This window comes from Lampris incognitus, chromosome 2 (genome assembly GCF_029633865.1).
Source record: "Lampris incognitus isolate fLamInc1 chromosome 2, fLamInc1.hap2, whole genome shotgun sequence".
In the NCBI taxonomy this organism is placed as follows: Eukaryota; Metazoa; Chordata; class Actinopteri; order Lampriformes; family Lampridae; genus Lampris; species Lampris incognitus.
This window is the reverse complement of record NC_079212.1, coordinates 94,384,329-94,400,324: the sequence shown is the minus strand read 5'-3', so window position 1 is coordinate 94,400,324 and position 15,996 is coordinate 94,384,329. Positions and strand designations below refer to the sequence as shown.

The following is a 15,996-nucleotide window of genomic DNA, read 5'->3' as shown; positions in this document are numbered from 1 at the left end:
GTCCTTGCTTTGCAGCAGTCCCTAATCAGTGGGGGCATGAGGACAGAAAAAAGAGAGATCAGTATGATGAGACTGAGAAGGAGACCTGTAGTCTGTTTGCAGAAAGGCAGGGAGCCAGCGTGGGTTGTCTACTGAGGCTCTGGACATCCTCCTATCATTTCAGGAGGGACATATGGATCTCAGCTAGGGCAACAGCTGCAACCATGGTGGTGGTGCTGAACCCAGTTATCCGTTACTTTGAGAGGTTTACAAAAAAAACCCACACCACTGGCTCCATGAGAAACCTCTGGTGTTCAGACCTCTGACTGCAACCGCCACCTGCGGGAATAAAGCAGCTGACTTGCATAGGAGGAAAAAAAGGATGGCCGACATTTTCAAAGGCCGACCCCCAGAGTCAATGCTAACATCCTCTGGTGTCAGGCAAGATTGGCAGAGAATTGCCTTCTTCACGTATATGTAGTCAGATCAGTTGTGGACCACTAGCTGCACCACCCCCAGTGAGCACAAGGGAGGAAGCACCTTGCCCACTCCCCATTTGGTCTTCCACACTCTGCCTTTCTCCAGCTGCATGCGGAGGGGAAAGCTGGCCAAGATGGTGGGACTAGGGAGGCGGTGGCTGTCAGCAGCAGACTCCTCGTGATAGCCCGTAGCTCAGCTTGTATTATATATATATATATATATATATATATATATATATATATATATATATATATATATATATATATAATATAGGTTTTTTTTTAAATTATTTCTTTGATTTGGTGAGGGGTCTGCAGGCTGTAAGCCTACAGGTTACCTCACTATGTCTTGTCTACTTGTGCTTCAATTTTTAATTCTTATCCTCTTTGATTCTATAGAGTTCAGTGGGTTTGTGAAATATTTTATTTCCCTATTGGTTTAATATATGTCTGTTGTATTTTGAATGTTTTTTTTTCTCTATAAAATAAAAGAGAGAGAGAGAGAAAAAAAAGCTCAGCCTGTGATGTTGCCATCTGGCCCAGTGCTTGCTTGCTTTTCATCCTACACCAGGCCAGGATGCTGGAGGATTTACACTTGTTCACCTTCCACTGTTGCTGGTATGTATCCCTCCAAAGTGCTCCACATTGGGTGCCATGATGTAAATGTAAACTATTCTGATAGACAGTGGTGTCGTTAGGCCTGATCATCCGAGCTACAGCCCTGAATGTTTTATGAATAAGCCCTAGATCTAAAAAAAAGAAGAAAAAAAAGATTTTTATTTTTTTTATAAAAATAAGAATAATAAGAAAATAGCCTCAGATCTATTCATTTGTCATTCCAATCATGCATTAGAGCCCTCAAAAATAATATATGATATCGCCGATCAAAAACACAAGCGCATTTTGGGTCCTCTGTGTGTCATTAAAGCAGCAGATCCACATCACAATACTTGCCGTGTGCACACAATGTGTGAGTGAGTGAGAGAGTGAGAGAGAGAGAGAGAGAGAGAGAGAGAGAGAGAGAGAGAGAGAGAGAGATTTTGATTTTTAAAAGTAACTTTTACCTCATCAATCACTCAACAAGCAATTTACCAAAAAAAATACAACCAACTTCAAGACATAAATAAATAAATACTCAAAAATAAATACAATCACATCCAACTCCATGGCCAAAATAAATTGGCTTTCTTTTACAGAGCTCAAACCATCACCATGAGCCCAGACAATGCTGAACTAATATGCATCCTTCATTTCTTTGTAATAATTAAAATCACCATCCTAGTAAACAATAAACAATAATCATTGTCTACTGAGTCATCAATCTTCTTTTTCCTGCTTGCATAAATGGCCATTTTTGCTAATCCCAAGTTCACGAGGTGACATTTGTCTTCTTCAGACTGTTGGTATTTAAACCCAAGAATGAACATCTGCTTGGAGATAACCTCCCCTACCTTTCTGAATAAACTCTCCAACAGCATGAACCAGGTGCATACACTCTAATTAACAATGGACCACAATTTCTTTTTAAGGACAAAAAAATAAATTTATCACTCACACCTTGACTAATAACAGAAAGAAAAGCATGAACTGCTACTATCCAATGTAAACCTCTCCACTGTAAGTCACCCACCTTCTTTGTTACTGGCGGTTTATATAAACCGCTCCAAGCAGGTTTTACATCATCTCCCAAGTGCAGATGACCTCACCAAGTTGTGTCAACACGATTGTGTAGTTTACCCTTTTTTAGACACTTAACCATCATACCATATAAAGCTTTACCCTTTACCGCTTATACATTTAGAAAAGTATGACTTTTCTCATCTTAAAAAGAACCAGCACAGTCATCAAAACTGGAACAAATTCCTAAAAAAAAGGAAAAGGATAATCTATATGAGGCACAATCACACCATTACTGTATTCATTCAACAGGGGGCCTAGTCACACAGCATTTCCAATGTTCAAGCAGCTTGCTGATGATCTTCACAGATCTCAGTCCCAGACCAGTTGCTAGAGCAGCTGCATTGTCCAAGTCAGGTCCAAAATGTTCCCTACTGATCCAAGGGCTAGAATCTCTACTCTGCAGAACACTTCTATAACTGCTGATCCTGCCCAGCATGGGGTGTCCAAACGTCCTCCATGCACCTCAGGCTCCCTCAACAGCCAGCATAAGGAGTCACTTCGCACTTCCCTCTCTTTCACCATCATTTTCCACACTGTGAAAACTGCACGGTAGAAACGTGGCCAAGTCTGGAACTTCAGTCTTTAAATCCGAGAGAAGAATTGAGTCATACAGCTCCAGACCACTAAACTGCTGAAAAACTGTGTGTGCTAGTGGTCTCCACACCAAGTCTTTAGGGTTAAACAGTAGCCTCTGGAAACTGAAGGTGGAAAGCAGCACCTCTGCAGGCCAAGTGCACAAGTTATTTTCCTCCTTGGGAAATCAAAGAACAGTGTGAGGAATTCAGTGCAATTTATCTCAAAAGAAATCCACCAAACTAGCTTGAATTCATGAAAGCAAGTTTGAAGGGGGATCCGTATATGATAATATGTGCCATAATGAAGAGGACACTAGATTGTTAATTACAAGTGTTCTTCCTTTGTAAGACATGGCAAGAGCTGTTTCTACTTTTTAAGCCAGGCTACTATTTTTTCTAAAGTATTTTCCCAGTTCTTTTCTAACACTTAATCCCTCCTTTTGCATAGTTAGCCCTCCTGGTAGAACTAACTTATCTAGTGGCCTTTTCCAACCATCACAGCTTCACTTATTTTCCAGTTCACCTTAGCAGAGGAAATTTTATTAAAAAGATCTACATTCTCCTCCAAAATGTCTATATCGCTTTGTTAATTATTATTAAATTGTTAATTGTTATCCCAAAAAAATAAAAAAATAAAAAAGAGAGAGACAGGCATATCAGGGTTAATACTCCTGTCTGTGCCCCTGACCAAGGCAATGGAAAGAAGAACTGGAGTTGGCCCCCAGGCACTGCAGATGCCCACTGCTCCTATACATTAGGACGGGTTAAATACAGAGAACAAAACTGTTGTTAGGATACAGTTCGTTGTGCGATTACAATGACAAAATAAAGTGACTTTCTTTCTTTCTTTCTTCCTTTAGTTTTCTTCTAGTTATTAGCATAACATTATCTGCTGAAATTTAAACGGCTGAAGCACAGCCTGGAAAACTAACACCTGAGAGTTATTTTCGGAGTTTGTGACGAAAAAGCTCAGTGGAGAGGGAATACAGCATCCCAGAAAGAGAGCATCCCTGCCACACCCTCCTCTGCACGTTAAAATGTGCAGCCAAACCACCATTTATTTTAAGTATACTCGCAATATCACGGTACAGAACCTGGATCTTGGCTATGAAACCTGGGCTGAACCCTGAAACATTTAGTGTCTGCCACATATACTGGTGTTCAACCGGGTCAAAAGCATTTTCTTGGTCTATGGAAATGAGACCAGTATCTATATCACAAGGTTTACAGGGCTTGTCATTGTTGGCATTTGGTGGTAGCTGGTGGTAGCTAAGCTAGGTGATTCACTAAGGCAAGACTTGAAGGCTATGGATACGAGAAGCTTTCTCAAAAAGAAAAAGGGTAAAGGCAACAAGGGCCAGGCGATGCTAGATGAGGTGGAGGAAGAGTTATCTCCTGTTGCTGTAGCAGCAGGTAAGTCAGGATGTGAGATTGCCACATTGTTAATATATATAATATGAGAGAGAGCGAGAGAGAGAGAGAGAGAGAGAGAGAGAGAGAGAGAGAGAGAGAGAGAAAATTTGAAAGAACAACAAGAGCAAAACAGAGGAAGGGATGAAACTGTGAATATAGATGTTATCAGATGGAGAGAACAGAGAATCCACTGTTTACACAGCAGTAAGTAATAAATAGCAACAGAATGCCGAGTGATGTACATCTGTTGCTGCATTGAATATTTGTCTGTAGCTGGCATCCAATAGTGTTGCTGTATTGTATGACTTTCAGCCCACATGGAATAATGAGCATTGGTGACTATTTAGACCTATCCATCCATCCATTATCTTAACCGCTATCCTGCTCTCAGGGTCGCGGGGATGCTGGAGCCTATCCCAGCATTCATTGGGTGGCAGGCGGGGAGACACCCTGGACAGGCCGCCAGGCCATCACAGGGCCGACACACACACACACACACACACACACACACACACACACACACACACACACACACACACACACACACACACACACACACACACACACACACACACACACACACACATTCATCCCTAGGGACAATTTAGTACAGCCGATTCACCTGACCTACATGTCTTTGGACTGTGGGAGGAAACCGGAGCCCCCGTAAGAAACCCACGCAGACACGGGGAGAACATGTAAACTCCACACAGAGGACGACCCGGGATGACCCCCAAGGTTGGACTACCCCAGGGCTCGAACCCAAGACCTTCTTGCTGTGAGGTGATTGTGCTAACCACTGTGCCACCGTGCCGCCCTATTTAGACCCTATGGGATAAAATAGTGCATTAATGGTTTGCTTTTGTATAATCTGATATTGGTTGGTGTGTTCAAATAATTGGTTAAGTCTATGTATGAAATTAAATTGATAAATAATGTGTTTCAAATCTACTCATCACATCAAAAAATGGGAGATTTGGTTAGATTTTGGTTGGCATATGCTGGTTGCATCCTTTTGATGACCAGCACAGGAGAGAGGAGAAGAGAACAGTCGAAGAGAGCAGAGGAGATGAGGATTGCAACAGACAGATGAGACACCAAAAGAGCTACTAGAGAGGTGAAGGAGAGGAGAGCATCAGGTAGAGAGATAAGACGCAGAATTAACACAATTTTCACTCAGTTAAAAAGGAGACCTTGTCACACAATGGAAGCAGAGGCGATGAGACAAGGGTTGGTCAATTTTCAACGAAATTTTGAACAAAGCATGGGCAACATATAATCCAAAATTGAGGCCTGAATTAAATTGAGGCCCTGACTCACTGTGGTCATTAAAGATCCCATGGCACTTATTGCCAAGAGCAGGGGGTTCCCCAGTGTATTGGCAAAATTCCCAACCTGGCTCTCTCCATCTGGCCACCTAATCATCCCCCCATGTAATTGGCTCAATGATTCCGCCCTCTCCACCTCAAGCTGATATGTGGTGAGCGTTCTGGTGCAAAATGGCTGCTGTGCACCACCCAAGTGGGTGCAAAATATTGGTGGTGGTTGAAGTGGGTTGCCCCCTTCAATGTGAAACGCTTTGGGTGTGTAGAAAAGTGCTATATAAATATGATGATGATGATGTTATTATTATTATTATTATTATTAACTGGCATATGACTACTTCATCAACGTCAAGGCTCTTATTTTGTCTTGGGGTCTTACTCCTGCTGCTGAAAATAAAACACAATAATGAAGTTGAATGAGAACTCAGCTTGCACTCATTTTATTTTGATTTCATGTTGTGAAAGCTAGCCAATACACCTGACTGTAACCTTTGGTATATATTCATTTTACTCTGAAATACTTGAAAATGGTGCAATTATTGGGTGAAAAGCGAAAGATTTCTGGCCTGGGCTTAGCCCCCAATGTTTCAAGCTCCTAACTGCTGATAGGTGAAGTGTTCTGGTTTGGGTTGGTTGAACTGCCACAGGCATTGTGGTCAGAGATGAGCAGATAATGATGTAGTGGTTCAGGAGACAGTTAATATCATCATCATCATCATCATCATCATCATCGGCGGTCAATCGCGGCTTGAGTATGACTGTCCTCCTTCTCGGTCCTTGTGGGTATCCTTGCGGCAGGACGCCTGTGTGTGACAGCTTTTTACGTGAGGAGGCTGATGGGCCTGCAGCCACCACACAGTCCTTGGCAGGGGGTGGTCAGAGTCCAATGGCGTGGAGAACCAAGACGATTGGGGACCACCCTCCGTTGCAGCCTTCATCCACCTTCACTGGCATTGTCTTCCACCAGTTCCGCTGTTGAGGTCTCTGTTGAATCGCGCTTCGTCTGGAACCTCCCCCTTGACCTGTCCGCCTTGGATGACCCTACCAGGAGCCAAGGCACAGCTCTTGGGATCATTTGTAAGCGCAAGCTTCTCCACCACGGCAAGGTGGCGATGCAGGAGAAGAGACAGTTAATAAGCTGCATGCACACAGCACAAACTGCTGAGCTGAAAACTTTGTTGGGCTGATGTCTCCTCCTACGCTCACTTTCCACAGTAAATATTCAGGCGCCCTGGAAGGAAGGACACGGCGGAGACAGTATTCCGATTCTCAATATTTATTAAGCAACACACTTTAGAGGTCCAGCACATAGTCAATACACGTTCCCTTTAACAAACAGTCCCGTTTTAATCATCTCCTTCTCAGAGACTCTTCAGAGGCCTTAAGTTCAACATCCAGAAGTATAGTCAAACCAAATAATACATACACCGTCCAACGCGTCAGCTATTCAGCACCACCTCTGGGCCTCCTCTTCTCTCGCTGAACACAAACACGCATACTAAGTAGACACACAAATTCTGCCTGCTTCCAAACTGATGCTCAAGTCCCAACACATCATCTTCATCTGCAGAGGTGGTCTGTGTGTCATGGTCATGGTCAGGTCATGCACTCCAGCCAGCGGAAGCCAAATGGCCCCGGCAGTGCTGCAACTCGTACGTCCGCTTACTTAAAACAAACAACACAAGAAGTGCTGGGTTGTTTTCACTGATCAAGCTCTTTTGATAAACTCTATTCAAGTTTAAATATTGTACTTTGCAATATGACTTTGTTTTCCTCCTTGTTGTGATTAGAGGAAGGAAGGTTTGGCCTGTATGACCAATAGCCTGACCGATAGATAGTATGTCTAAATAAAATGATCGAGATCAACTGACCTCTCAGTTAACAGACGCAATAAACAACCGTGGCAATACGATGGTCAAGAATGGTCAGACTGCTTTAGGGAAACTCACTTGCATCAATTCAAAGATATTTCCAGGGACCACAGAAAAGAGAGTCATATGACACTGATGTACAAGTTGTTGAAATAGCTCCCCCCAATTGGCTGAGACTAAAAACACTTGTTCCTAAAAATGCATCTTGATTGATTTTGAACATCCATCCATCCTTTATCCGAACCGCTTATCCTGCACTCAGGGTCACGGGGATGTTGGAGCCTATCCCAGCAGTCATTGGGTGGCAGGTGGGGAGACACCCTGGACAGGCCGCCAGGCCATCACAGCCCCCCCCCCCCCACACACACACACACACACTTACATCTAGGGACAATTTAGCACGGCCGACTCACCTGACCTACATGTCTTTGGACTGGGGGAGGAAACCGGAGCCCCCCGGAGGAAACCCATGCAGACACGTGGAGAACACGCAAACTCCATACAGAGGACGACCCGGGATGACCCCAAGGTTGGACTACCCCGGGGCTCAGAACCTTCTCGCTGTGAGGCGACCGTGCTTACCACTGTGCCACCGCGCCGCTTAATTTTGAACAAATGCGCACTAAAACAACAGTAATTTATGAAAGCATCTTAATGCTGAGTTCTGGGAAATATTTCTAAAACACGTTCTCCCGTGTAACGGATACAGGGGGCTATCTGAAACCTCCCACTCCTCCGCTGTGTTTGAATGGTGATTCACTGAGCAAGGATAATGCCAAGCAAGGCTTCAGAATGGAGCAAGGGTATCTCATTCTCAATTTATATCAGAATTTGACAGCATCATACACTGAATATGTAAAGACACGAAGACTGTATATATATATATATATATATATATATATATATACATACATACATACATACAGACTAGTTTACAGAGAGTGTGGGTGATGCTACATTGCACCTATTCATTAAACATGAGAACATACGGTAAACCCACTGACAGCTTTCACCAGAGAGAGTGTCGGACACATGGGTCAGTTTTGCGGTGCAATATTCACAGAAATCAAAATTGTGTTTTTTTGCTTCAACCTCATCTCACAGGTCAATATCGCAGCGAGTGTAGCGGTCACTCTTCCTCTCTACGCAGAATTTTGTATTTATTTAACCGGGGATCTACGGTGACATAATTTAAGTCCACCTATTTAAGCAGTAAGTCGTTCCTGACTTACAGAGTGGAAATAAAACGATGACGTGTTTTGTTCCTTCGGGCTCTTGAACTCAGACTACACATTGAAGAACTGCTGTTTAGCTTTTACTACTTTTGTTAATCCCCGTGGGGCAATTCTTTCCCTGCGTTTAACCCTGCCTTGCTGTGTAGCTAGAAGCACTGGGCAGCCGCTAGTGCTGCGCCCGGGGACCAACTCCAGTTCTTCTTTCCACTGCCCTGCTCAGGGGCACAGGCAGGAGTATTCACCCTAGCACGCATGTCTTTTTGATGGTGGGGGGAAACCGGAGCACCCGGAGGAAACCCACCGCAGACACGGGGAGGACATGCAAACTCCACACAGAGGACGACCTGGGACGACCCCCTAAGGTTGGACAACCGCGGGGTTCGAACCCAGGGCCTTCTTGCTGTGAGGCGACAGTGCTAACCACTGTGCCGCCGTGCCTTCAGTATGCTTATCAAGAAATGGATGAATGACACTGATGTCAACTCTCATAATTCTTTTGGAGAACAGCAAATTGATCTCAGTAGCAAGATCATTTCTCCCTAGGGCATCCTGGTGGCGTAGCGGTCTAGTCCGTTGCCTACCAACACAGGGATCGCCGGTTCAAATCCCTGTGTTACCTCCGGCTTGGTCGAGCGTCCCTAAAGACACAATTGGCCGTGTCTGCGGGTGGGAAGCCGGATGTGGGTATGTGTCCTGGTCACTGCACTAGCGCCTCCTCTGGTCGGTGGGGGGTGCCTGTTCGGTGGAAAGGGGAAACTGGGGGGAATAGCGTGATCCTCCCACATGCTACATTCCACCCAGTGAAGCTCCTCACTCCTCACAGCTGGCGACTCCACATGTATCGGAGGAGGCATGTGGTAGTCTGCAGCCCTCCCCGGATCGGCAGAGGGGGTGGAGCAGTGATTGGGACGGCTCAAGAAGAGCAGGGTAATTGGCCGGATACAACTGGGGAGAAAAAAAGGAGGAAAATTGAAAGAAAAAAAGATAATTTCTCCCATGTGATCAACAGTGCACGGTGGCACAGTGGTTAGTGCGGTTGCCTCACAGCAAGAAGGTCCTGGGTTCGAGCCCCGGGGTAGTCCAACCTTGGTGGGTTGCCCCGGGTCATCCTCTGTGTGGAGTTTGCATGTTCTCCCCGTGTCTGTGTGGGTTTCCTCCGGGGGCTCCGGTTTCCTCCCACAGTCCAAAGACATGTAGGTCAGGTGAATCGGCTGTACTAAATTGTCCCTAGGTATGAATGTGTGTGGGCCCTGTGTGATGGCCTGGTGGTCTGTCCAGGGTGTCTCCCCACCTGCCGCCCAATGACTGCTGGGATAGGCTCCAGCATCTCCGCGACCCTGAGAGCAGGATCAGCGGTTCAGATAATGGATGGATGGATGGATGGATGGGGTTATCAACAGTCTTGTTTTAGACACGTTGTGGTCTCCTCTACTACATGTCCTTACCCTATCAGAGCATGTGTTGTTCAAGAAGGAGGAAAAATAAGCCTTTTCATGTGCAGAGACTTTCATCATGCGGTCTTATATCATTGCCTCGGTCTCTTTATGCTCTGGTGCAGTAGCAATTTATTTGCCGGGGATATCTCGGGGGCGAATCACGTCAGACCAGTACGTCATTAGTCAAATCATAATCTTAATCAAAACCTGCACCATTCACTGGCACAACAGCAATGCCATCCATTAGAGAGCCATTATTTCCAGTGTTGTGAAGCGTCAGTATGAGTGTGTTGTGTTGTGGGCTGGGGCACCAGAGGAAAAACAGACCACCTCTGCACCACCAACAGAAGCACCAGCAGGTGATGTGGTGTGTCCAGAGAGGAAAGTGTTTTGATGGTGCTGCCCCGAAAAGCCGGGGCCGCAAATTCAACAGGAGGCCTTTTAAGGAAACCTATTCATTTGAACCAATGGAAGTAAGCAGCCCGCACGTGGGCAGAAAGGGACGAAATCTGTTCACGCTCCGCACGTGTAGGGCTCACGTGCACGTCTTGGCGTAAAAAGCGACCCGCGGCGAGATGTTCAATGATAGTCCTTCATTTTGACCCCCTTTAGTCGAGCCAATCGAGCCGACTTACGTCAAACATGGTGTCAGTTCGAGTCCACAACGACGAGAGAGCAAAAGGTCGCCCAGTGAAGCTTCCCGCAGGCTCAGCCAGTTCAGTCTCAAGCATTTTGTTACACGAGCCTCCCCCCTTCCTCACTCCCCATCCTTCCTGTCAAATAAAGACAAAAAAACACCCTAGAAATTCATTAAAAAACAACAAAACAAACAAATTTGCAGTTTCTGATGAGGGACGCTGCAGTTAGAACTTAATGAAATGACATTGTTAAGGATTTATTCGTGCATCCATAGTCAGTATGTCGATTCAGTGGTGTTTTTGAGAGAGATGGTGTGTGTTTTTGTTTTTTTTTCCTTTACTTTCAGATAACAATTCCTGCAGGGAAACATTTTTTTTTGCAGCTCAAGCAGAGAAGAAAAAAAAAAGACCACCAAACTTGTTCTTTTTAAATTGGCATGTGAGTGAACAAAATGGATTGTGCCCCTACAGAATATATTAAGAGTGATATTGTATTTTCTATCAAACTGACGGCCATGAGGGACATAGGACAACACACGGCACGGTGGCCCAGTGGTTAGCACTGTTGCCCCGCAGCAAGAAGGTCCTGGGTTCGACCCCCAGGCCGCCCCAGGGCCTTTGTGTGGAGTTTGCATGTTCGCGTGGGTTTCCTCCGGGTGCTCCAGTTTCCTCCCACCGTCAAAAAGACAATGCGTGTTAGGGTTAATACTCCTGCCTGTGCCCCTGAGCAAGGCAATGGAAAGAAGAACTGGAGTTGGTCCCTGCACTGCTCCTAGCTACATGGCTACGATGGGTTAAATGCACAGGGTAAATTTCATTTGTATGTACGTACAAAGTGACTAATAATGTGTATTCTATTCTATTCTATTCTATTCTATTCTATTCTATTCTATTCTGTTCTATACTGAAGACGTGATTTGTTTTTGCTGCAGAGGAATTATTGCCATCTTTACCATTGTGTGCAATGTACCGATTAACTCCTGACATCAAGTCCTTTACACCTTTCCTATTTGCATGGTTTATGATCTTCTCTACTCTAAATACCCCCCCCCCCTTAATATGGACGATATTTGAAGGAGGCGTATAAGCTTTTGTAGCTGAAACACACCGCAAAAACGACTTGTCTTAATGTGTTGGTACATGTGACAGCAACCTGTTCTCTATTAATGATGGTAGGTCTGCGCTTCACGCATCATTTCCATGCATCGTTGGCGTAACCATACTAGCATGCTAACACAGTAGCATCGCCACGCGCATAGTATCACACACAGCTCTCATGCTTCTGATGTCACAGAAAGGCTGGCAGGCACCACTTCAGTGTAAACGGATGACGTATCGAGTGGGGAACCAGAGCCACACCAAACCACACCACACCAAACCACACCATACCAAACCACACCACACCAAACCGCACCAAACCATACCACACCAAACCATACCACACCGCACCAAACCACACCAAACCATACCAAACCACACCAAACCACACCACACCGCACCAAACCACACCATACAACACCACACCAAACCACACCATACCCCACCACACCACACCAAACCACACCACACCAAACCCCACCACACCTTACCACACCAAACCCCACTACACCAAACCAAACCACACCACACCAAACCACACACCACACCAAACCACACACCACACCAAACCACACCAAACCCCAACACACCACACCACACCAAACCACACCAAACCACACCACACCGCACCAAACCAAACCCCACCCCACCACACCATACCACACCAAACCCTACCACACCATACCACACCAAACCAAACCACACCACACCAAACCCCACCACACCATACCACACCCCACCACACCATACCACACAACACCAAACCAAACCCACCACACCACACCAAACCAAACCCCACCCCACCACACCACACCAAACCCTACCACACCATACCACACCAAACCACACCAAACCACACACCATACCACACCCCACACCAAACCCCACCACACCATACCACACAACACCAAACCAAACCCCACCACACCATACCACACCACACCCCACACCAAACCCCACCACACCACACAACACCAAACCAAACCCCACCACACCATACCACACCATACCAAACCAAACCCCACCACACCACACCATACCACACCATACCACACCACACCAAACCCCACCACACCATACCACACCAAACCATACCACACCACACCACACCAACGTGCATGTGCAGCCAACAAAGGGAAGAGTCCTCTGTGTCGAGGGAGGAGAAGCTTTTGGTGACCCTGTTTCTCAGTCACATGAAGCAGGGGGCACAAACCCAGCAAGGCACTTTTAGGAAGACATTTAATGGAACAAATGAGTAAAAAAAAATGCACAAGTTACACACTGAACATGTTGTGTTCACGTACAATTCGTGGATTTGAAGAAAAAAACAAAACAGTGCAGAACTCATAAGCAACTTATCTAAATTTCATTTTCATTCCATTATTTATTTGGGCAGAGCAAACAGAGGTACTAAGGTTTATTTATTTACTACCAGAAGGCCTTTCCTGGACATTATTTGTCTGCAGCTGAAACAGAAAAGAAGGAGAATAATTGATTCGCCGTGCGAGGACATGAAAGCGGAGTTCTAGCAGAAGGTTGTGAATTTGAATCATGGCCCAGTTTCTGAAGTACGATTTGTTTTTGGAGACCGAAACCCACCGCCATCACCGAGATCCATCATCGGACCGGTTTCCGTGCGTCTGCCGTGTGACATTCAGCTCCCACCGAGCCGGCCCTGCAGATCCCAGGTCAGCTTCCACGGCACGAGAAGGGATGCTGACATCAGACTTTGAACCGGTGAAACATTTCCAAATGAGAACTCCCTGCTAGAAAAACAGAAGCTGTTACCACCGATCTTCATCTTTGAGAGGACAGTGCTGTCTTTGAGTTGGTGTTTTTCTGTCTGTGGGAACATTTTTCCCTACAGACCCAACATCGGTCAAGTGGAAGCTGAGATCATTGATTTAAAAAGGTCAAAAATTGCATTTCCCAAATGCTATCACAGTAATTTGATTTCAGGTTTGTTTTTGTTTTTTTTGACTGAAATACCATGTATACTTCACAAATTCAAGACCAATCAAGAGAAAACGATTAAAGAAAAAAAATCCACATGCTTGTGCATTAATTTGCCCATGGCCTCCAAACCCAGATAGCATCCGGATGTGGGCCACTTCAGACAATGATGCGGAACTGATGGCCTTCTTCTGGCCCTGACAAAATGGATGTGAGCCTAAAGTGGCCCACATGTATAATAGCAAATATGGCCCAAATATGGCAAATCAAATGTGGGCCTTTTTTGGCAAAGATGCGGCGCTCTCGGCAACATGTAATCAGGATGTGACCCTGAAGTGGCCCCGTGTGATAAATGGTGAATATGGCCCAAATATCACAAAAAAATATGGGCCACCTTTGGCAAATATGTGGCACATGCGGCATTGCTATGGCTTGGTTCTGGCCCAGATCCGCCAAACAGGAGTGCACCGCCCAAGTGTCATCATTCCATGCGGTATGTGGGCCGGATGAAGTGTCGGGTGTGGGATGGATCCGGGCCACAGCAACTTTGCTATCTGGGAATGAGACTCAGGGTTGGCTGTTTCAAGTAAATTCAGTAAACCATAGCACATATACAGTATGTTACAGAATGCTACTGTATGTTATAGTACTATGTTACACTATGTTACTGTATGTTATAGTATGTTACAGTGTGTGACTGTATGTTACACTATGTTACAGTATGTTAATGTATGTTACACTATGTTACTGTACGTTACACTATGTTACTGTATGTTACTGCATGTTACACTATGTTACAGTATGTTACACTATGTTACAGTATGTTACTGTATGTTACAGTATGTTACTGTATGTTACACTATGTTACTGTACGTTACAGTATGTTACACTATGTTACAGTATGTTACTGTACGTTACAGTATGTTACACTATGTTACAGTATGTTACTGTATGTTACAGTATGTTACACTATGTTACAGTATGTCAGCTCAGCACATGTGCTCAGCTGAGCCTCTGCAGAGCATCTTGTCTGCGGTGCTGAATCACTGTGTGCCTTCACTGTCGTTAATATCCTCTTTTTTTAAGATTCAACCAGCTGAAGTCATGAAGCCGTATCCATACAGAAACATTTAGGGATCTTTCTCAGAGAAAAGTAATAAAGTAATATGTCTGGGGTTGGGGGGGGGGACTGGGCGGGGGGCGTCGCAACTGTACCCAAACGGGCTTCGGCAAATGCGCAAGCCAGACCGCACGAGCGCCGCAGGTGAGGAGGTCTGCAGCGCTACCGACGCGCGCGCTAATCTGCAAGAGAGCCCTTTTGTGCCGCTTGTTTTCCCCCCTCGCATCTCGACAGCACCGGGCAACGGACGGACGGACGGGGCTGTGTCCGTTAAAACTTAACGCGTGTTGGCTTGTTTTCTGATTTCTTGCTTTTCTAAAAAAAAGTTGGGGCGCTGCTTTTTGGCGTCACCCCAAAGCAATGCATTTTACTGTCGGAGCGTGCGGGCGACCCGTGAACCCCTGGAGGAGCCGGTTGTCGTGAGATAAGAAGAAAATAAATAAGAAAGAAAGAAAAAGAAAAAGTGGTGACATCTGCGTCTGGGATGTGACTCGCGGGCGCGCCAAAAGCGGCGCTCTTTTGTTTGTTCGTTCGTTTTTTGTTGTTTTTACGCACGCGATGGAGCCGCTCGACTCGGGAGCCCTCAACGTCTCGTGGGCTGGTAACTGGACCCAGGGCAACGGCAGCGGTCCAGAGAACAGGACAGCGAACCCCCTGAAACGGAACGAAGAGGTGGCCAAGGTGGAGGTCGCCGTGCTGGTGCTGGTGCTGCTGCTGGCGCTCGTCGGCAACCTGTGCGTCCTGGTCGTCATCCACAGCAGGAAGCCCGGCCACAGTCGGATGTACTACTTCATGAAGCACCTCAGCATCGCGGACCTGGTGGTGGCCGTCTTCCAGGTCCTGCCGCAGCTCATCTGGGACATCACCTTCCGCTTCTACGGGCCGGATCTGCTGTGCAGGCTCGTCAAGTACTTGCAGGTGGTGGGCATGTTCGCGTCCACCTACATGCTGGTGCTGATGTCCGTGGACAGGTGTCTGGCGATATGCCAGCCGCTCCGCTCTTTGCACAAGAGGAAGGACCGCGTCTATGTCGCCTCGTCTTGGGCGCTCAGCCTGGTACTGAGCGCCCCCCAAGCCTACATATTCTCTCTGAAGGAGATCGGCAACGGAGTCCACGACTGCTGGGGGGACTTTGTGCAGCCGTGGGGCGCCAAAGCCTACATCACCTGGATAAGCCTGGCCATTTACATCATA

At 46.1% G+C, this 15,996-nt stretch overlaps 1 protein-coding gene across 1 annotated transcript in view; it reads left to right on the top strand.

Annotated features, from left to right (window-relative positions):
- The first annotated feature begins 15,360 nt into the window (after window positions 1–15,360).
- Window positions 15,361–15,996, top strand: part of LOC130130854 (isotocin receptor-like) — a 10,531-nt gene continuing 9,895 nt past the window's right edge. The window contains exon 1 of the mRNA XM_056300707.1: window positions 15,361–15,996. This exon is cut by the window's right edge and continues 277 nt beyond it. Within this exon, the coding sequence (XP_056156682.1) occupies window positions 15,361–15,996 (636 nt within the window).